Raw genomic sequence first — 21,878 nt, forward strand, 5'->3', positions numbered from 1 at the left:
AGTCCAGATTGTGCTTTACAGGACATTCACCAGTAAGTTATTTCTGGTAGTTATTTAAAAATGACAGAGAAATTTATAATGAAAGATTGCAAAACTACAAGCCTTTCACATGAATGTATGAATATAGGCACAAAACCTGCAACACGGCGAGGCAGCTAAGACATACTATTCATCTATGATGGAGATATATTTTCAAAGACAACAAAAAGAAAAAACCTATTTATTCGCATGTATTAAGTTGCTAACTAAGGAAAAAAATGTAATTGCAGTAATTAGACTGCTTTTCATGATGGATTAAGGGAATTAATTAATGAAGGAAGTTGCTGAGGCAGTACACTAAGAATTTGCACTGTAATGATGAATTCCTTGGTATTCAATGAGACCAGTCTCTTCCTTTGTGCTGCACTTGGCCATCTATTTGTTTTTGGACAAGGCTGCATGCATCAGGAATAAAGATGGTTTTAAGACTTGCATATATATAATCAGCCTCCTGTTGACTTCTCCCACAACCAAAGTTCACAGGGCAAAACACTCCCTCCCCCTGCAACTGGCTATAGTTCATACATATATAAAATCCATTGATGGGTGAACAGAAAGATTCATGGAGACATCTGAAACAAGAAGGGGATATATTTGGACTTACTCATGTTTACACAGTGCAGTTAATCTAAATCTCAACTGCTGACTGAAGCAGACCTTGCTGATTAAAATCTTTTTGTCATGAAATACGATATGGCCTGAGTGAAGTTTTAGATCCATCTCTCAGCTAAAATCTCATTTCTCTCTGAGCTGTCTTATAGCTCAATTTCTCTGAAACAATAACAAAAGTACGAAATTTTCTACCTTGGAAAAGAACATCTATATTGGAAAAGAAGACAGGAGAGAAAGGAAGAGTGCATGTCACGTACTGGGAAAGTAATATCAGCCATACTGGAGCAGCTCAGGAATACCCAAAGGGCCACTTAAAACTGAAGTACAGGCAGCACTTGAACTTTTAACAAAAACATAATATATTTTTTCTTGGTTTATAACCTATAATTTGCAGGCCTTTATGCACAGCTTTAAATCTGAAGAACCCACTGCTTTCTCAACACAAGTAGGAAGCTACAGTACAGGACTAGGAAGCCGACCTTTATTTTGATACCCTGCATAACATTTTTGGTTGAAAGAAAATATAAAGACAGTGAAACAATTTGGTGTTTCACATCTTTGCTGTCACTCATGTTTGTACCTACACTGACAAACACAGAAGACATAAATGGTCTGTGCATAGAAAATTCCTAAAGACTTTTTGAAAAGGAGAAGGGTAGCCTGACTTAACTTACAATAATTTGTGCTACTGAGCAGTCAAGCAGTACAGTTTGGGGTTTTATTCTGACAGTAAACTGTATTTACTAAGACTCTAATGTTCATTTGCTGCTGATGAAAAAGGAAGCAGCTTGTGAGCAGCTACTGCTCACAAGATGAGAGAGAGGGGTGCCAGGAATTTCTACTCATGAAATAAATGGATTTGCCTTCAGCTCTAGCAGAGTATTCTCAAATCCTGAGATTCCTCCCAGAAAAGAAGGATGTACAGCTGCTGGGATACACAGATGAAGCAGGAAAGTGTTACAGCTACCAAGTGATGGGCTAATTCAGTGGTCTTAGGTCCTTGGAGCAGTTATCACTGGTAAAGAACAAGGTTTCATTTTTGTACGCTGTTTTGGGTCTTTAGAGTGTGATTTCGTGTGTGCATCTAGGGGAGAGAGAAAGATCATAACAGAAATGTGTTTAAGTCATGAGCAGCTTGATGGTTGAGCTGAGCTGCAGGGAAGCTTTTACTTTACTGTTCTCAATATTTCTTCAGTCAGTGGTATGTATTTTGTTAATTTCAAACAAAAGCACCTGACATCAAATAAACCAGCCAAAGTATAAGCAAATAGAAATTACTGAAAAATTATGGAGTGGAAAAGAACTCTGCACTGTTGGCCAAGGTCTGCTTCGAAAAGAGTGTACCACTAAGGTAACTGAGTCTGAGGAAAACTTCTGAGAGCAGGACCCATCTGTGTGTTGAAATCAGCGATTTGAGAGAGGAGAACCAGACACCACAGTGTAAACAGAGCACTGCAGGTTACCAAGGCTCTCTTAAACAAGTGTACACTAACTTCTTCTACTTACATAAATGATCGGGTCCTTTCAGCACGAGGCGAACTTGTCGGCTTCCATAGGGAATAGCAACCACTGTATCATCCACTGTGGGAAGGCAAAAATGCATGGAGTAAATAAGTAAGGAAACTCCCATCTGTTTTCAAACAAGCATTGAAAGAGATTTACAAGGCAGTCAAAAGAAAAACCTTAAGACCACTTAAAAATGCCAAGAATTATTATTAAAAATCTGAAAAAAGAACTTGTTAAATATAGTAAGAACCTTCTGCTTAGAAGAATCCAAACCTGCTGATTTTATTTATCCCCAACTCCTTCACAGCTATTTATGGTTTTCACAAATGACTAATAAGTTTCTATTTCATCACAACTCCACTTAAAACTCTCAAGTATTTTGAATTGGTGTCTGTGGCGAAGTAGAGTAGTGTAAGCTTATTCTGATGTTTAATCAGAATAACTTCCCCATCTTTCACTTGACTTTTCCCCCACTTAAGCCCCACAGCTTCTCCAGGATCCTGTCCATGCTATGTGGTCTCCTACTGCTCTCAGCTATGTCATGCCTTTCACACCTCTTATTTTAATGACCATAAATGCTATAATTCTGCTTCCCTTTCTACACTGCTAGCAGAAAGCCCCTGGAAAAGCAGAAGCCCATTAGACTGTCATGTAAATAGGTTTTTCAGCAGGATCTTTCACCTACAAAGCCCTTGGGTGCTTTGCCAACTACATTTAAACCTAGGTTTGAATTAACATGTAGGTCACATGCAGTTGTGAAAGTTAGTTAGGTCAGTGTTTCTAATGAGGCAGCAGCCTCAGTAATGCTCTGAAGGGAGGCAGAAAGACACAGAAAGATGATATAAAATGCTATACCTGGATTATGAAGTGGCATGCCCAGAAAATGCTGACCTGGACTAACCAGCACATTTCATTCACCTTTCCCTGCCCTTTCTGCTTCCTTCCCATATAACTGGAAATCAGGAAAGAAAAAGTATGCATGGCTAAAAGGATTTTTCTGGGGAATGAGAAGGTGGTAGACGTGAGAGGAACAAAATCTCTTATGCTATTTATTCATTAGAACTGCTCACATTTATGTCATGAAATGCCTTATAGCAGGATCTACAGCTCTGTTCTCAAAACAATGTTTTACTTTGTCAGGTGAGGCTAACTCAGACAATAAAAGCATTTTATCTTTCATTCAAACATATGAGCTGGAGTCTCACACTTGTGACCGGACCAAGCTGGGAAAACTGTTGGAATCCAGCTGAATCAGGATTCTCACTTACTAGTGAAATAGTTGATGTTGTCATTTTATATCAAAGTCAAGAATCAACACTCACTCTCAACAAGAGAAGAAACACTACCAGAAAAAGGAACTTTTAAGCAATACATTAATTCATCCAATACATTCATTCATCCAAAATCATAATATCTCAAAAACTGTGAACTAGAATCCTTTTAAATTTTAAATTCTGTAGTGCATCACAGGAATTATTGACACTTATATTTCAGAGCTTTATGGGATGAAATACTCATACTTTTGTAGCCTCTTACTATCCCAGAAGTGAGGCAGAGATGTAAGCAGTCTTTCTAAGTGTCACTTCAAATTTTTGGGCGCTTCTGAACCATGTCCCACTTTCAAGTTCTGATTTGATATATTTTCTCAAACTATCCAAAATTTCATTGTCTAAGTCTTTTGTAACACTGGGCTTAAACTCAACACACATTTTGCTCATGCACATCTCTGATACCACACTAATTAGTAAAGCTAGGAATCTTTCCTATCTATACATAATTAAAATTTTTCTATTTGGAAAGACAAATATTCCATTTCTAAGAAATTAATTAAATACTGATATTCAAATACTTCTTTCTTAGTACCATTCTGGCATTCAGATTCAAGATACCCAGCTGGATAAATTATTTTATCCATTTTGGGGAACAAAATACATATGACATGACATACCATTTTCCTGTATAACATTTTTCTGAGTTTGTAAAAACAATAATTTCAATTAAAAAAACCACAATAATATTAATGATCTTTTTACAATTCTTTTTTAAAGACAGTCCCATGCCATTATTATATCTGATTGTCTCTCAACCCACTGACACTGTCACAGAAAACGCAGACAGTACAAAGACCATGTGAGCTTACATTCTCAGCACGCATCTTTTGCCCCAGGGTATTGCTAGGACTGTATTTCACCTGATCTTGTAGTTGCTCTCCATTTGAAATCCTAGCACGCTTTATGTGAAATGCAAAGCTCAGTGGGATTTATGCTTATCACAGTGCTTCCTGCTTTCACAAAGCAGAAGCAGTGGGGACTGAAGGATAATTTCCTGAGGTTAACAGTGATAAGGGGGAGACATTTCCTGTGAAGAGATGTGAAAGTAAGCAGGCTAACATTTAGTCACAGCTCTCTCCAACAGCAAGCAGAGAGACAGATTGTTGAGCAGTTGTGTAGAAAAGATACAAAATGCTTTTAACAGGTGGTTGGTTTCCTCTGGAGACCATGCATAGGGAAGCGGAGGAAAGTCCCAGGACAGTGTCTCAGTTCTCAGAAGAACATGCAAGGTTTTAGGCAAAAGTTAAATGTCATGTACATATATCAGATTCCCATGAGGGAGAAGTTTCGTCTAGATTTTGATTTTTAATTTGGATTTTGTCCAGTTTGTCAGTTCTCATACGGAAAAATGGAGTTCTTTCTACCTCCTGATTACTACTGATATTCAGTGGAAATCTGGAACCACATCTATTTCTGACAGCCGTAACAAGAGTAATTAGGTGAATATCTAGACAGCACTATAATTTCTACAAACCGCTTTTAAAACTAATCTACTTAGATAGTAGATGTCAGTCCTGTTTTAGAGAAATACCAGCTTTGCACTAGGTGATCAGCAGAATGCACTCAGAACTTCTAGGACTAATTCCCTAGCTTCTTGGTAAATACAGAGAAGCCTACTTAAATGCAGCTTATTTTCATAGGAAGGACGTAAAAAGTTCCCTAAAGAAGATATTAAATAATAAGAGAAAGATTATTGCATTTTCTGCAGACTTCTAAGAACTATCCAAGCCACCTAAGAAAAAAAGAATATTTCAGGAATGAATGAAGGTTTTTGTAGCTTTTTTTTTTTTATCATTAGTCTTACAAAAGTATAGACACAGGTGCTTTCTTTTTCATAATAATGTAGGTGAGAATTCAGTATCATACAACATCCTGCCCTACTATGCTTCTGTCTCTGAGGCCACTGTGACATGTACAACCCCTATAAACAATGAAGAAGCTGTTTCTGTAGGAAATGCTAAGTGTTTAAAAGCTGTATGAATTTCTTTCACTTATGCCTTTGCATGATATAAGCAACAGGGGGAAGGGAGCCAGATGCAAGCACCAAGAGATAACTACTTTGGTACAATGGGCTCAAGACTGTGTTTGGAATGATTTTGAGATATAAACAGCTTCAACTCTGGAGTAAAGGTCAACTGTCCAACCCCTAGAACAGTCCTCAAGACTGAATGCTGTTCTTAGGGAAACAAAAAATCCTGAGTGAGGCCAAGGAACACCTCTGCTGATGTCTAGTCACTGATGTACATTTCTCCCCTGCCTGCGTGGCAGTCTGGCTTTTAATCCCTTGTTCAGACCACAGATAAAGTAGACATAATTCTAGAAAAACAGAATTATTTTATAAAGATAACCAGTGAATCCAGTCATTTAAATGACTGGATAAATAAAATGAATCAGGCTCTGATCCCAGATTTGCTTGTGTATTTATGTTTATAGAGACAAATAAGCAAGATGCTGACACAGAGGAAGTGCCAGCAGTGCTGGGGAAGATAAGTGCAGAAAATGAAGACAATATATTTTGGAAAGAATTCCAGCATTTTAAATCTCAAATTTTCACAACATAAATCATTTTGACACCAACCTCAGTCTGCAGAAAAAGCATTCATATTAATTCACAAATATGAAGGGGATTCATAATTGTGTCTTTATGATTTTAAAGAACCCAATTAAAAAAACCCAAACTTTTCATCGATTCAAAGTTCATAGTGTTACATAAAAATGTGTATGTTTACAGCAGGGAAGGGAATAATGCCACATGGTTTATACAGACTGCACACAAAATCTACAATTTTTGCCGCTCTGTGTAACAATTCTATACAAATGTGTCTGAAAAATACATTCTCTAACATTTTTTTCCCATTTGTCTCAGTCTAGGATTGTGCTCTCAGCCATCTGCTCAATCACCAATGTAACATTCTTTACATTTAATAGGAAACCATTGGGAGTAGGTACTGTGTTTTACTAACATTTTAGTACCGTGCATAATGTATGAGTGCTTTTATCCTCAGTAGAGAGGAGATGAGCACCTTTTTACCACAAAGCAACTAAGAAACAATTAATTGCTCCTACAGGAAAAGACATTTGACAAAATAGCTCACAAACACTATTATGTCTCAAGTGGCCTGGAGATTTCCGAATCTGCTCCTGCCCATTGCAGAAAACTTCACAAGGAGGTAAAATTCCATTCTTGTATCTTTGTGAATTATTTCCTTTGTCCTCTAATGTACAATTCTGCTTCAGAACTCATAAGTTCCCTCTTATGAGGATTATTCCTTTCTTTCCTTCATACAAAATAGTTCCCCTCCCCTCCTCTCCCCTGCCCTCCTTTTTTCTCCTGCTCTCCCTCTCAGCAGACAAGGAGCCACAGCTGCACTGTTATCAGCTGCTCTGTATGCCGTGCTGTGCACCATACCTACACAGTTATTCTTTGACAGGGAGAAATTTTTGTAAAAAGCAGCTCTCCCTGTTATAGGGCCCACAAGTACACAGTCACTGTCTTCAACAGATACTACACTGCTATTTGAATCTTTTAAGTCCTGTGCTATTCAGCAATTGCAAAGTTGCTCCAGAATGGTAGAGCTGGTCTGATTAAACTCTAAGGCTGGGGGCAGGTTTTCAGGCTAACACATGTGATTCCTTAGGCATGTGTCTACACAGGCATGAAAATTCACCTGCTTTTTAATCCTTCTTCAAACTGACCAGACACACCCTATCTCTCACCCCCAAAATTTTATAGTTCCATCTGTGGTGCTGTAAACAGATTGACAAAAAACCTGTCTGGGGTTCAGGATAAATAAACTAACCTCTACAATGGGGGACACTAAAGCTACCTTACCACTCTGGGTATAAGCTGGGTCAGCATGCAGGAAAGGCCGTATTTTTCTCTCATGCCTGTGTAGGCACTTTCTGACAACTTAGATTCCTCAGTTCTCGGTAGAACTGAGTGACTGTGCTGAGCATGCAGGCATGCTAAATAGGCCTTGGAGGGAGCACTCTGCCAAGCTGGCACCACCAGCCCCTCAGGGTTTCCCTCTGTTTCAGAGCAGCATCAACCATTCTGTTCAGAGCAGTGTGCACTAAGCCCTATGCATAGCCAGCTAATACACTCAGAGGGGTGTTGGAATAGCTTGCTCTCCTGCTCTTCACAAGCAACTAGCTAGCTTAGATGGGAAATATGCTGATGACATCTTTCCACAAGCCTCTGTCCATCCTCCAACCTGACCAAGAGTCTGAGCAAGGCTGCTTTAACTCGAGGTGAGCACCTGTGGGGGCAACTAGACTGACCACAATTATTCGGGTACCTGAGAAAGAGTGGGGTGAAATCTAGCTTGCAAGAAATGAAAACTTCTCTAAAAGGGGAAGGTGGCACTTTACCAGAAGGAACAGCTTACATTTACTTGCAGAGAGCTGGGACTTATACTGGCCTCGAACTAGCCGGCAGGTGGACCCATCTCCATTGCAGACCCCACAGTTATCTTCCTTGACAGCACTTCCCAGCTGGTGGTCACAGCCAACAATCTGGCAAAAAAGAAAGATGTGCATTTCAACATGAGCACTTACCAATCTGCTCAATCCATCTCTGCAACTAATTACTCTAAATTTCTCTCTTAGCATCTCTAGAGGGTCATAAAGTACCTTAGCAATGAAAGAGGCTGAGCAAATCTGGCTAGGAGTGTGCACTGAAGTCAGGCGAGAGATAGTGAACAGGTTAGTACTCAATGGCTTTTGCAATCCAGAGGAAGAAAAGAGCATTGTTGGAGATTGTTATTTTAGGGCATTGGGAACATTTCTTGGTCAGAGTCCTATCAGAAATTTTACTTCTTAGAGTTTCACAAATCAAAATGCCTGAAACAGATAAAAAGACAGATAGGAAGCAGACACATAGATGAAAGTAAAGAGCAGCATGGATCAATAGTAACGTGTCTCTGAATTTTACCTTCTATGCAGCTGGGAAAGCCATGTGGTTTTAATTATGTTTGACAATAATCCCATTCCACACTGTCAATGCCTGTGTTCAGACATTGTAAAAGATCTGATAAAGAAAGCGGAAATGATTGCAACAAAAGATTGAGAGTCATTGCATAAATGCAATTACCTGCTCTGAAATTTGCTTTATTCCTACATGCAAATTGTTCGGTTCAAAATTTTAAGAGTTTATTCATTTTAATAAACTAGATTTCTCAGTTTGCAAAACTCCTGTTATTCTGAGGAGAATCAAAGAGCAATTTATAATTAAGTACATTTAAAATTAAGTAGTGGACTATTTGTTTAACACAGTGTTAATGTAGGCCTTTTGGTTTAAGTTCTCCATCCAAGTTATGAATTTTGCATATAAATAACTGAAATCCAAGAAATTAAGAAAGTCCTTACAGTGCTATAATCACCTTTGTAAGTGTGAGAAAATGAAAGGCCTTCTAGCATTCTGGCATGCAGAGTAAGTGATGAACAAATATTTGTCTATAACTTCTAATTAGTTTGTGCTAAGGCTCTTAGCCAAATAGAGAGTGTATACATAAACACAGGGAATTTTAAATAAAGTATTTTTTCAGATTCAAATTTTCCCACATTTCTGAGTTTTAGTTAAATCAGAGAACTATGTCATAGAAAATGATGAGAATAAGCTGTATGTGTAACTTGACTACTTAAACATTCAGACTAATATTTTTTATACGTGCAAATCTGAATGTGCAGAATTACGCATCTCTGCTGGGGTGAGATATATTTCTGGGTTTGACACTTTCTCTTCATTTGTCTGTGAAAATGTAGGCTTTAATAACCAGTATTGTCTTTTAGCAATTCAATTCCCTTTTTAAAAATCATTATTTTACTAGCTGCAGAATACTGTTTCCTTGATTATCTGTCATATTGGTAGTATAATTAATTTAATTTAAATAATTTAATTAAGCTTGATGAAAGCTTTAATAATTTTTTTTTATTTTACCTGCTTCTTCCAGCTCAGAAATGGGTGAAGACTCCTATGTTTACATCTTATATTATGATCCCCCTAAGGGAATTAGTGAAGCCCAAAGAAGTAACAGTCACAAAAAGGACACATTTCCTTGAAAAGCTACTCATATCAAGGCTGCAAGAGATATTTTAATACATTAGAAACACCACGACAAATAATGGTTAGAAAATTGAAGCAAAGATAAGCATAACTTGACTGTGACAACTCCATACAAAACTTTCAAGTACATATATACAAATTGTATCCACAGTACGTTTTTCTGAATAAGAATATCCCTACAGGAACTGCGCCTTTGGTATACACAGACTGGTATGCTTTACCTCTGCATAGACAAGGCATAAAAAGATGTAAAAATAATCACTTGCATGATCTGAAAACTGTATGACTCAGCTTTTCTTTCTAGTGCATTTGAGATCACTAGCACCCACAGTGAGAAGGGTCCTGCTGGGGAGCCCAGGTTACAGAAGAAATTCCCTTTTGTATCTGCTCAATAATTCACTTTAGAGTGACCCAAAATTTTTTTATGCCTTTTTCTGTTTTGAAACTAATATGTAAACTGCTTGGATAGGAAATAGACTGGATCTTAAATCCAGGTATTAGGTAACCAGTTTCAAAAAACAGCATTTACTACTTTAAAGCATTTTTAACTTTATGAATCATCAGCTCACGTGTTGCCATGGGCTATACCCTGATTAAAGTTAATTTATAAAATGAGCAATTTGGAGCTAGGTCACAACTTGTGGAGGAAACTACCAGGAAAATATCAGGTGTGAAAGGAAGTTATACTGTGGTTTGTTTCTTTTTTAATGAGTTGGCCAGCCATTACCAGTGCACAGCTTAAAAGTATTTCTTCTGTTGAAATGCTGTGTTTCAAATGGAAGTATGAGCTAAGTGGGAGTATGGAGACATTTGTGATTACTAACATTTCTGTGGTATGTGCAAAATATATGTTAACCTTACTGTGTTTGGCAGTGTCTCAAATAATTTTATGCAATTAAGAGTTTTGATGAAATTAAATGAATTTCTTATTTCTCCCCAAGGTCTCTGCAGAGATTTCTTTCTTTACTCTGTTAGATTATCTGTCTAAATAGATATCCAGAGTTCTGGGAATGTGAATGAAATTTTCATTAAAAAAACTTATGAGTGACTAATGCATGAAATACAAAATGTTCCCAAGTTCATTTTATTTCTTTTTTATTTTCTTTCTTTTTTTCACTACTTAGGGAAATTCTTCCATCTTTTGAAGGTAATTTCATGCACTAGAAAGGTTGCTAGTGTTTGAAATGGAGTTCCAAACTGATGCTTTAAAATGGACACTACTCAAGATCTCTTATATTAGTTTTTAGTAGCTCTTACTTGAAAATATTTGGCAAGCTGGACTCTTATTACAGCAAAAGATTGGACAAGGAAATATTAAAATGCTCCTGAAAAAATGCAGCTCGTGTGAACAATATCTTTTGTCTCAGAGCAGAAGAAAAAGAAGTTTGGCTGAATTGAAAACATGTCATTTCCACAACATTATTTCCACTCTCCATGAAGCCTGCAGAGAACTCATTAAAAAAGATTACAGAATGGGTGAAAATATGTCACCACTCCCCCAGAAGTCTGCAAAGGGTTAACAAGGAACAGGAAGGCAGAATTTTTTCTTTCGGCATCCACCCACAGCAAAACACAGAGGGAACAGACAAAGAGGGAAGGTTTTAAAGTGGCTGTTATCAGAGATGTCAAAGATGCAAGGCACTAGGAGAGGCCAGCTATCAAGAAAAGTAGACTCACTTGGTCTGCAGAACTAGAAAAGTCTGCCAAGACACTGACCTATGGGCATAATCACCTGATGAGGGGTGGTTGAGGACCTTGTCATGAAAACAAGCACCATGGAAGGCACTGCTTCATCAGCATGGATGCAAAGGAAAGCAAAGGAAACAATAAGGATACCGAGCCTCTGATATACAGCTCAGAGTGATGGTTTGGGGGACACAGTTTGAAACAAAATTAGGACATTTTAGAATCAGAGGTCTAGGGAATATTTCACTCTCTGAAAAGCTTTGAAATGTCAACTTCTTGTCTTGGTTTGAAGCTGGATCCAAAGTTGAAATTCTGAAGTTTCTGTGGGATAGAAACTTCCCTTTCCAATGCATTCTAGTTTTGATCTTAATATGCCCTGGGAGGTTTAGGGAGATGAAGTCTTTTTCAATCCATAAAGGTCTGGGAAGGAAGCCCCCACTAGGAATAAAAATGGATTACTACAACAAATTGTGCCTGGAAATGTTCTGAAGTAAGCAGTTTTCTTACTCATTTCTATAACATGTTAAGCTTCCTCCCCTTAAAGCAGGGTAATGAGGTACAGACTTTCCACATTGAAATCTTCTGAGTTTCAAGTTGCTTCATGAAGTGTGGTCAGAGGCTTGAACTGCACATTGTTACCACACAAAATGTCAGAAGCAGCTCCATTAAGTTCCCTGACAATCTAATCCAAACTCCATTAAAATCAAGATCATGTACTTCTAAGTTTGATAAATTCTGGATTAAGCTCTTGTGTGTTTCTAAAGGTGTTCCTATGAAGCTCATTACTACTGTGGTTAAATGCCCTTAAAGCAGTAAAGGCAGATATACAGAGCTCTGGAGGTGTCTCAGTATATGGAAAATGTCATCCGTGTAGTACCAGAGTGAGAAAATCATAGGTGAGTACCATCTGCCCACCCAGATCTTCTTCACCACCTCTAAAGTGAGCTGGTTTTTTATTCTTCTTATGGGTTTAGCATAGAAAGTCTAGCAACAAAAAGCCAGAATAATAACAGCTAATCTTTAGTTGGCCAAGCTTGTATTGTTTTCTGGCATCAGGTACCACAGTTCTACTCAGAGGTAAAGATTCCATATTATATTTTAGGCTGAAGTCCCAGACTTCATGCTGAGTTTGACTTTCCCCCCTCTCCCCCCCTCAAACCCCCCCTTACTCCACTTGACGGCCCATGGGTTGACAAAACAGAAAAATAAGGATATTCCTGACTCTGAGACACACTGCAAAACAATTTTTACAGGATGCTGCAAGAAAAGAGATGGCTATCAAGTTAGAAGATCAACTGCTTGTGTGTAGTTTAAAGGCACTGGGCTAAAAGTCCCACAACAGGAGTTGGAACTAACTCATTGAGTGCGTGCATGAGTGTTATAAGTGCATGTATTCCCCTTGTGGACTTGAACTTTGGCTCAGTTTAGCAGATTTTTCCAGAAATAAAACTGGACCAGCAATGACAGGTTCTGCTCCAGCCCTGCTAGTCTGGATGCCCTGAAGTAAGAAGTTTTCATAATAATTTCTATTCAGTATTAAGAAATCCTGGGCAGGAAATAATGTAATAAAGCAAGCTTGCAAATCTAGCCAATTATAAATAAATCTCTCTGTTTTTCAAAGGGCATGTCTGCAGTTCAAATGCAAGAAGTTCTGAGAATCTGAAAAAAACAAAGTTGCCCTTCACATAGATATGAACATGGGGCTCAATGTGGGACTTGTGTGGATTGTCACTGCACAGTTGAAAAATGTTTGGGATCAGAGCCATCATTTCAGCTGGGTTCAAAATCCTGTTTCACAGAATCAGCACGAAGAGCTGCTCCACTCTTCAAATTACTGAGGAGAGAACAAGCTTGAGCCTGTACAGCAAAGTGGATCTGGGCTGGTGTCTGTGACATGGGGACTTATAGCTCCTGACAGGGTATTTTCCCTTCAGTGCACAAACACCTTTGAGATGACATTTTACAACCCAGCATTTTTCTGGCACAGTCTCATGACATTATCCCATGATAGGCATTCTTGACCAGCACCAGGGTCTGGGCAGGACTCCCCCAGGTGCCCAGTAATTCAGGCAGCAGTACACCACAATCCAACTATAATTGATTTTCACAATGGCAAGGCAGTCACTAACTATGATGGCAACAGCACACCCAGTGACATGTGCAATCAGCATACTTGCTTGGTATATGAGAGGAATATATCTTTCAGCTGTTTAGGCAGTGTGAAACAAACTTCAGTTACTGAGTACCCCAATTGCTAAAAACAGCCACTGAAGTGGGCAAGACACACCTTCCAACACACGAAACATAGCTGGCCAGCTTGTTGATTTGCTGCTGCTGGTTCATAGGTAGTGCCTAATCTACTACTAATCCACTGCAACCAATCTGCAGATCCTGCTTGGTGTCTGTCCCGTTATTCTCAGCTAGCCAGAGCTCTCTGGTATTAATATACTTAAACAAAGTCCCTCATGTAGCCTCGCTCAACCAGCACAGCTGACACAATGCATTGGGAATCAGTGGTTCAGCCAAAGATCTAGAAGCAAACAGCAAACATCCAGCAGCAGAAGAAACTGAAGAGATATTTCCATTTCTTAATTTTCTCTCAGGGAAAAAGAAATGTAAACTCATTCTGAAGCTACCCTTAATTTAACAAATAGGAATACAACTAATTTTAAAGCTGCTGCTTCTAAATGAGGATTACAGATGCACTAAAATCTTGGATGTGGGGAAAAGGTAACTCCTTACATGAAAATTTAATTAGGAGGAATCTTCCAAGATAAAAAAAAAAAGAATTGAATTTTTCAAGTTTATTCATTTATAGCCAACAACAAAATGTCGGTTGCCACCATAGAAGAGTCCACAAATGTGTGAACAAAGCTCTCTCTAGTTCATTCTCTGATGATACAGAAATCCAGAGGGTGCTGCTGTGTAAGAGGTAACATTTAAACAGAACTAAATTCCAAGGGTTTATAAATGGACAACAATAGGAAGAAAAGAAGCTTCTGGAATAATTAATATTCACTTACCATTTCATTAACACTTTTCTTTGATTTTTTTCTGCATTTAGGTTTACATACCCCTATTGAGTAGGAGTAAAAATTTAGTTTCTCCTTTTTCCTTACATGCTTGTGTATTTCTTGAAGAAAGAGAAAAAAGACCCCTAACATTTTTTTTAAGCTAGTGCTCTTTAGCAGACCATTACTGAAATACTCACTTTTCTCCAGAAGAATTACATCTATTATCTGGATATCTTAGCAGTTCCAGGGGAAAGATTTGTCAGTTTTTGAAGAATATTAAAACACTACATCAGAAAGTGATTGCAAAGGCCATTCTAAGACAAAATTCATCGAGGCAGCTCTCCCTCAGCTTCCTGGTAGCTATGCGCTTGAGAAACCAAGAGTAAATTCTGTCTACTGGACCTATTTTCTCCTAGAACATGAAACGCCAATTGTAAAAGCTTTTAATGGACAGTTGTGACACATTACATTTGACTGTGATCCTTTGTAAGCTCTGGTGACTTCATGACATGCTTGAAATTGCTGTTCAGAGCTCTCTTCTGTTGGGTATACAAGCTTCTTTTGTTGGCAGGAGTTGGTCCTCTGTCGGCTGGATCAATGAGGATCTAGCTGCAGAGCTTTGTTATACCAGTGCCAGCAAAGATTTTCTGGTGCTTCAGGCAGTCACATAATCTGTGCTATCAAGGAACAGACATCTCTCACTATTCAAATACTTGAGAGAGGTTACATGTCCCCAGGCCACTGGGGACAGCCACCAGAAACAGCATAGCTAGTATATATGGTATTCCAGACTGCTGCTCAGAGGAGTGTAAGAGAAAGAAAGAGTAAGGTGTAAGAGGAGTGCATGCAGGCCCTAGAAGACATTTAGGATGACAGAGGAAACTGTCTCAAATGCCTGCAAAACACCTGTCCTGGGTCTTTGCAGTAACTGGACCACTTGACAAGGTTTTTGCTGAGGACTCTCAAAACTGCCCAGCTATTGCAGACATCTTGCCATCCTCATACAGCAATAAAGCCACTGCACCACTCTACACAGCTCAGGCTTTTAGGTGTGCTAAGGAAATATGTGAACAGAGTAACTGTTCCTGGTAACGGAAAGAGAACCCTTACAAGTCTCCAAGCTGCTCTTCTAAATTTCTTATTATTGCCAAGCCTCCAAACTACAAAGTTCCTCCCTCCCTCTGCCTCCAGCGAAGGGAGCTGCTCTGGGTGCTGCTGGTCAAAGACACACACAAGAGACAAGCTGGTCAGCATTGGAGAACAGCATATATTGCTTTTGCTAAAAGACTAGAACAAACTATCTCTGCAGAGGTGCTAACCTCTCTTAGTTCAGAAAGTCAAAAAACTGATAACTCAGGGCAGGGGAGTTCTAACAATGCAACTGAAGATTGTTTCACACACAAAATATCATCCCATTTCCCTTCCACTCTCCAACACAAAAATGTTGCTACCTGGCATGACAATAGCAATTTAAGCATTTGGCTATTACTCGTATCAATCGTGGTTCTTCATTTCACTCCTTTCTGTGTGCTAGAAACATGACATACTGGGGGAAAAGCTACTTATTTTGTTTCATAAAAACTGAAGTTCCTCAACAAAAGAACAAAATTAATGACTTGCTACCTGCAGAACATGAGGTAGGTGAGGACAGTGTAAGACAAAATAGTCAAACAGCAATTCAGTCGTTCAGCCTGACACAGGTTCAAAAACACATGACCAACAGAAATCAAGAATTCTGTACATTCTGAAGTGTTATCTCTGAGGAAGACATCTAGGTTTCAATGGACTATTAAAAAAAAAAAACAACTAACAAAAAACTATTACAAACAGGAGGCAGAAATAGCTTAACTACATAAGACCGAAATCCCAGCACTATGTAAATACCTTGACATATTTTCCCCAAAATATTTTCCTTTTTTTGGACCCTATTTCTGTCATAGTCTTGGCAGAAGAAAAAGATAATTACTGGGAGTTGTCTTGGGGGCAAAACACCTCTAAAATAGTTCAGCTTGATGGAAAGACAAATGATGCTTGTTTGTAGAGAATAATAAAACAATAAAATAATAAAATAAAACAAACACCATTCATTTCACTACTTTGTCATCAAACAGGCAGATAACAGCACTTCTAGTCCTCTTGTGTGAGCAAAAGACAGAAACAGAGGTAAAAATCTCCTACTGGAAGTTACTGTCTCAGAGTTTTCACAGTTAGATAACATTTCTAAATAAAGTGTAGAAAAAAGGGATCTTGCAAAAATCGATCTTCCTTGTTACCCGTGCTAAAGGAGGATGAGAACAGTCTCTAATATTAGACCAATTAATGTTGCAGGGTGGAAAAATGCAGGTCAGGGGTTCAGATAGGGTGGGATAGAACCCTGGTGCTCTCATTCCCCAGAGCTGGAGTTGACAGGAAGGCATGCCAAGAAATCAGATCCCAAGCTAAGGAAAGACTACGAGCAGCCATGGGCCCAGCTGCAAATTTGTACAGCTGTGCCCCAAGCGTATCCCACATGAACAGTCAGGGCTCAAGGCAGGTTTGTAAGCCTTTGAGAACCAAGTGACCACTTGATCTTATTTTCACCTGTCTCATGCAGGTTTACTGTGCAATGAGTAAAATATCCATGCATCAAACTCCAAATATGTGACACTGTTATCCTGATTAGCTCTGTATTTTGGGCTGAACTGGAAACAGGGGAGGATGTGTGCAGCAACACTTTGAACATGGAAGGGAGAAGAAGAAACTCTCAATCCTGAAGTCATGATACACAGGAAATACAGCACAGTCATCTATTTAAAGCTGAGCAGATTTTCCCACTCTTAAATGATGCACCTGTTTGTATAGCCACTGTCTCTGACAAAAAAATTAGAAGCATTCATGCAGACACACACACACACACACACACACAGCCATTTAAATACTGGTGTATATAGAACCACAAAACAGAACAAAGGAGTAGTTTGGGTTGTAAGGTACCTCTAAAGGTCATCTAGGTCAACCCCCCAGCCATGGGCTGGACATAGAATCATGAAAAGGCCTCCAAGGTCACCAAGTCTGACTTCTGACCAGCTACAGGCAGCTAGAGCTAGCTAAAGGTAACTAAGTTTGTTAGTTGACTTGAATTCACTGTGCAACTCAGCAAAACAAAAGTCTTAGGAATCAATAAGTCAGATTTTTCTTAAACAACCTCCAGTATTATGTGGAATATATGTAGATCTTTAAAGAGAAATTTAAGAAAAAATAATTAATTAATTAAATAAATAAATAGTAGACATTAATATAAGCATTTCTAGGATGTAGCTTTCATTAACAAATAACTGGTAAAATTAGGACAATGTAAAAGAGAAATTTGGGCAGTCTTGTGAGGAGAAGCAAAAGGCTGTTTTTGGTCCTAAACAACCCTTTTGTAGTAACAAATTTAGTTAACAGCCTTCTGAAAAATCCCCAGTTTTATAATAACTGGGTCTGATCCTACAATTAGAGCTATAATATGATTCATTGTATTATTGTATCACATAGATGAAGTAATTTTATTGTCTTTAATAAAAACACCCCCACCATTAATAGTAATAGTAATAGTAATAGTAATAGTAATAGTAATAGTAATAGTAATAGTAACAGTAACAGTAACAGTAACAGTAATAGGATTAGGTTTGGTTAGAAGAATAATCAGAATCAACAGAAGAATAGCTTTTCAACTTTTATGTAGAAAGCAGAAAGCAAAAGTAGAACTCTTTTATCTTGCTTCTTCAGAAAAATTTAAGGAATCAATAACTCTTACACTTCTACATGAACAGGAAGTCAGTTTGTATGTAACTCTTCCCAAATGCATTTCTCATAAACTTCTTGAACTAGTACAACTGTTTTTGACTTTTCAGCCAAATGATGCTGTTAATTGTAGCATCATTATCTTTTTTCAGAATTTTCTGCCAAAGTTTATCTTTTGTAGACAATGGCTACACTTTTTGCCCTTGACTGGAAGCCTAACAAAGTTTCATCCTTTCAGCAGATATTTTAGTTGCGGACATTTTCAATGTCCAACCTTTCAACATGAAAATGGTGCAGCTGTCACCATTTTTCACAGAGAAGGACTGCTGCTGTCCTGAGCTGTGGCTGAAAAGTTCAAAGCAAGCCCACAAATCACAGTGCATTGACTGTGGTATGACATGTGGTCCCCTGGGATCCCTGGGCTGGAGAGACTGAAAGAATAGCAGATATGAAAGTATAGCAGAAGACCAGGGTCGCTCAGGCTGTGTAACCAAAAGACACTGTCCAGACTGAAAGCATCTTGTTCATGATTGTGACTTCAGGGAAGCAATAGTCATTTATATGAGGTGAGGATCTGGCTATTATATTTATGGGACATGCTTTTGGGAAATAACACAACAATTTACCATTTGGCCACATATTTAATGAAAACCATAACAATTATTAAAATAAAGCCCCTGATCTGGTGTTATACAGCAACACACAGATTCTGACATCCATACTGGAGATAGAAGAAGCCTTGAATAATCCTTGATCCCCCATTTGATGAAGCAAAGACTTTCTTGTTCTTCCTTGACAGAGTTAAGAAAAAGAACATTTTCAGAATTCACACAAGCAGAGGACAAAAATTATATTGAGAGAAAACTAAGTATGAAGACTGTGGTAATAGAACAAGGTGAAAGGGGTGAGGAAAACAGAAAAAAAACAAAATTAAAATGGAATATTTCCCCTGTAGCAGGAATGCTAAGAGATTGTGACAAGGAAAACCTGATAACATAAAGGAGATTTTGTCTACATTATAGGAAGGAAGGGAGGAAGGGAGGAAGGAAGGAAGAGAGGAAGTGAGGAAGGATGGACAGAAAATACCGATGGTATTTCCTTTTCAGAGAGGTTAAACACGAGGTGTGAACTACATGAAACAGTGCGTAAATCAGTATTCTAACACACATGCTCAGTGCAGACAATTTCCTGGTTTTGTTGCCGTGATAATGTGAAGTGAGATGACAAAGAATAAGCTTGATTTCAAATAAAAGAGGAGCAGGCTGTTCCTGAAGGACTGCACCCAGTGGAAAGCGACCCACATTGGAAGAGTTAATGAAGAACTGTAGCTTACAAGATGGACTCATGCTGAAGAAGTTCATGGAGAACTGTCTCCCCTGGGAGGGATAGCACACTGGAGCAAGGGAATGACTCCTCTTCCTGAGCTGTGGCAGGAACAATATGTGATGAACTGATTTTAACCTTGCTCCGCATCACCCTTTGCTGCTCACAAGGAAGGAGGAGGAAGAGGAAAGGAGGGAGGGGTGGGGGGGAGAAGATGTTTTTGAGATTTGTTTTACTTCTCTTTATCTTCCTCTGATTTTTTATTGGCAATAAATTCAACTCATTTCCCTTTGTCTGTTTTGCCCATGATGGTAATCAGTAAGTGACCTCTCCCATCCCTCATCTCAACCCATGAGTCTTCAGTTATAATTTCTCTCCCCATCTGGTTGCAGAGAGCAGCTTTGGTGGGTACCTGGCACCCAGCCAGGATCAACCCACCACTCTCCAACTTTACAGCTTCAACTGTTGCGTATAGAAATTTCTTATACTCTCAAAACCCTAAAAAAAGTATTTGAAGTACAGGAATTTATTTTGCAAACAGGGAAAATTAAACTAGAAAGTGGAAGTTTTAAATGTGTTGTTCTCAGCGTATCCATTAATTCTATCTATAAAGATATTTCATAATGTGGAACTTCAAATCACTATTTCCTTAAAGACCATTCTATTGGCCCCAGCATTGAGGTTCCAGCTAGTTGCAATATACCAATGGGACATATTATAAGCTGAGGTAAACTCAAAATGAGACCCAAAGATCTGAGAAGTAATCTGTATTTCTTTAAAAAAAGAAGAAAGAAAGAAAAGGACATCCCAATTACACAGATATCCATAGATAAAGGGATTAAAAATGTTCAGGAGTAACAAGACAATTAGGAAGAGGTAGAACATATAGCATACTGAGCTTTTTTTCTTGGAAAAATGCTGTTGTTTGATCTGTGTCACTATGCATTTAAGATTAAAACTACAGAGAGAAAAAAAATGATGTTCAGAAATTAATTCCTAGTAATTCCTAGTAATTCCTAGTAATTTCTTAGGTGTTTCACACAAAGAACAAAGGCATGTTATACATCTCTTCATGGGAAAAATCCTTTTATGTTTTTATAATATGGAGAGAGGCAAGATGTCTGCAGCTTGCATGATTTCTGAACTATCACAGTCAGGGGTACTGGCCTATGCCTTGAAGGATATCTGAATCAGCTACTGAATAACTTCTCCAAAATTCTATCTCCATAAATAAAATTAAAAATATTTTTAAGAATCTCTAACCATACTCCTTGAATCAAAGATTCAGGGATACAGCCTGTTCTATTCTATTCTCTTCTGACTTTAACTACTAAGTGGCCAACAGGCAAATAAGACTTAAGCCCAAAATCTCATAATTAAACAGAGTCATAAATATGCCACTAAGGTACTGGTAGTTTTAAATCTCCAAACAACATGAAAAATGAAAGATAAATATGAGAGAGGGCTCTTATAATTTCCAAATACTACACTTTTTTTCAAATGCATTCTTTTCAATGAGAGTGAAATCCATCACCTTTAAATGAGGAGTACTGAGGCACACAGAAACAATACAACTAATGTCTAATTTCTGAAATCTGTAATCTGTGATCTGAAGAAGGGCTTGTGAGCACACAATAGGCTACAGATTGACCCAAGTCTCGCATACAAAGAAATATATTCCTATGGTTAGTTAAGAAAATGAACGCTGTTTAACCTACTGGTAAAAATCCTCTATGTCTATGTAAGCATACACTGATCTTAAAATCACTTATTCTTATTCTTATTCTTATTCTTATTCTTATTCTTATTCTTATTCTTATTCTTATTCTTATTCTTATTCTTATTCTTATTCTTATTCTTATTCTTATTCTTTACTTATTATTTATGCACATAATTAAATAAAGATATGTTTTATGTATATAATATTGTATCTCAAGAAAATTCAATTCCTTCTTGGTTACCATAACACTGGATCAATGCAAGCCAATAGGAGGGTAAAGTTCAAGTTGCTTTCAGTAGTTTTGCTCTGAGCAACCAAGAAAACATATCTCTGCCTTCAATAGAGCCCAATTGTTGCAAAAGGCCTGTTATCATAGAATCATAGAATAAGCTGAGTTGGAAAGGACCCATCAGGATCATCTAGTCCAACAGCTGTCCCTGAGCAGGACACTCCAAATATCAGAACATGTGCCTGAGAGTGTCATAATGCTTCTTAAAGTCAAACAGACTGGTGCTGTGACCACACAGGTCACTGTGGGGGGACTGTTTCACTGCCTCCAGGTGAAGAACCTCTTTCCTGACATCCAACTTAAACTTTCTCCTACTCCACTTCATGCCATTTCCTAAGGTCCTGTCACTGATTATGTGAGTGAAGAGATGGGTACTTGCCCTTCTATTTTCCCCCATGAGGACGAAGAAGACCACAAAGAGGCTTCCCCTCAGTCTCCTCTTCTCAGAAGAGAAAACAGAACATAAGAAGAGAGATAACAGAGAACAGAAAAAGTGACCTGAGCCACTCCTCAAACACCTTCTCCTCAA

At 38.2% G+C, this 21,878-nt stretch overlaps 1 protein-coding gene across 5 annotated transcripts in view; it reads right to left on the bottom strand.

Annotated features, from left to right (window-relative positions):
* The window catches only part of ADAMTSL1 (ADAMTS like 1), a 417,470-nt gene that overhangs the window by 114,565 nt on the left and 281,027 nt on the right, over positions 1-21,878 (bottom strand). For all 5 annotated transcript variants that reach the window (XM_023943414.2, XM_023943413.2, XM_086867601.1 and 2 more), the window contains 2 exons: positions 7,877-8,003; positions 2,158-2,232 (listed from right to left, as the gene is read on the bottom strand). In XM_023943414.2, coding sequence (XP_023799182.2) covers positions 2,158-2,232; positions 7,877-8,003 — 202 coding nt within the window. The remainder of the gene's footprint in view (positions 1-2,157; positions 2,233-7,876; positions 8,004-21,878) is intronic.

The sequence above is a fragment of the Cyanistes caeruleus genome, chromosome Z (assembly GCF_971803275.1).
Source record: "Cyanistes caeruleus chromosome Z, bCyaCae1.hap1.1, whole genome shotgun sequence".
NCBI classification, from domain to species: Eukaryota; Metazoa; Chordata; class Aves; order Passeriformes; family Paridae; genus Cyanistes; species Cyanistes caeruleus.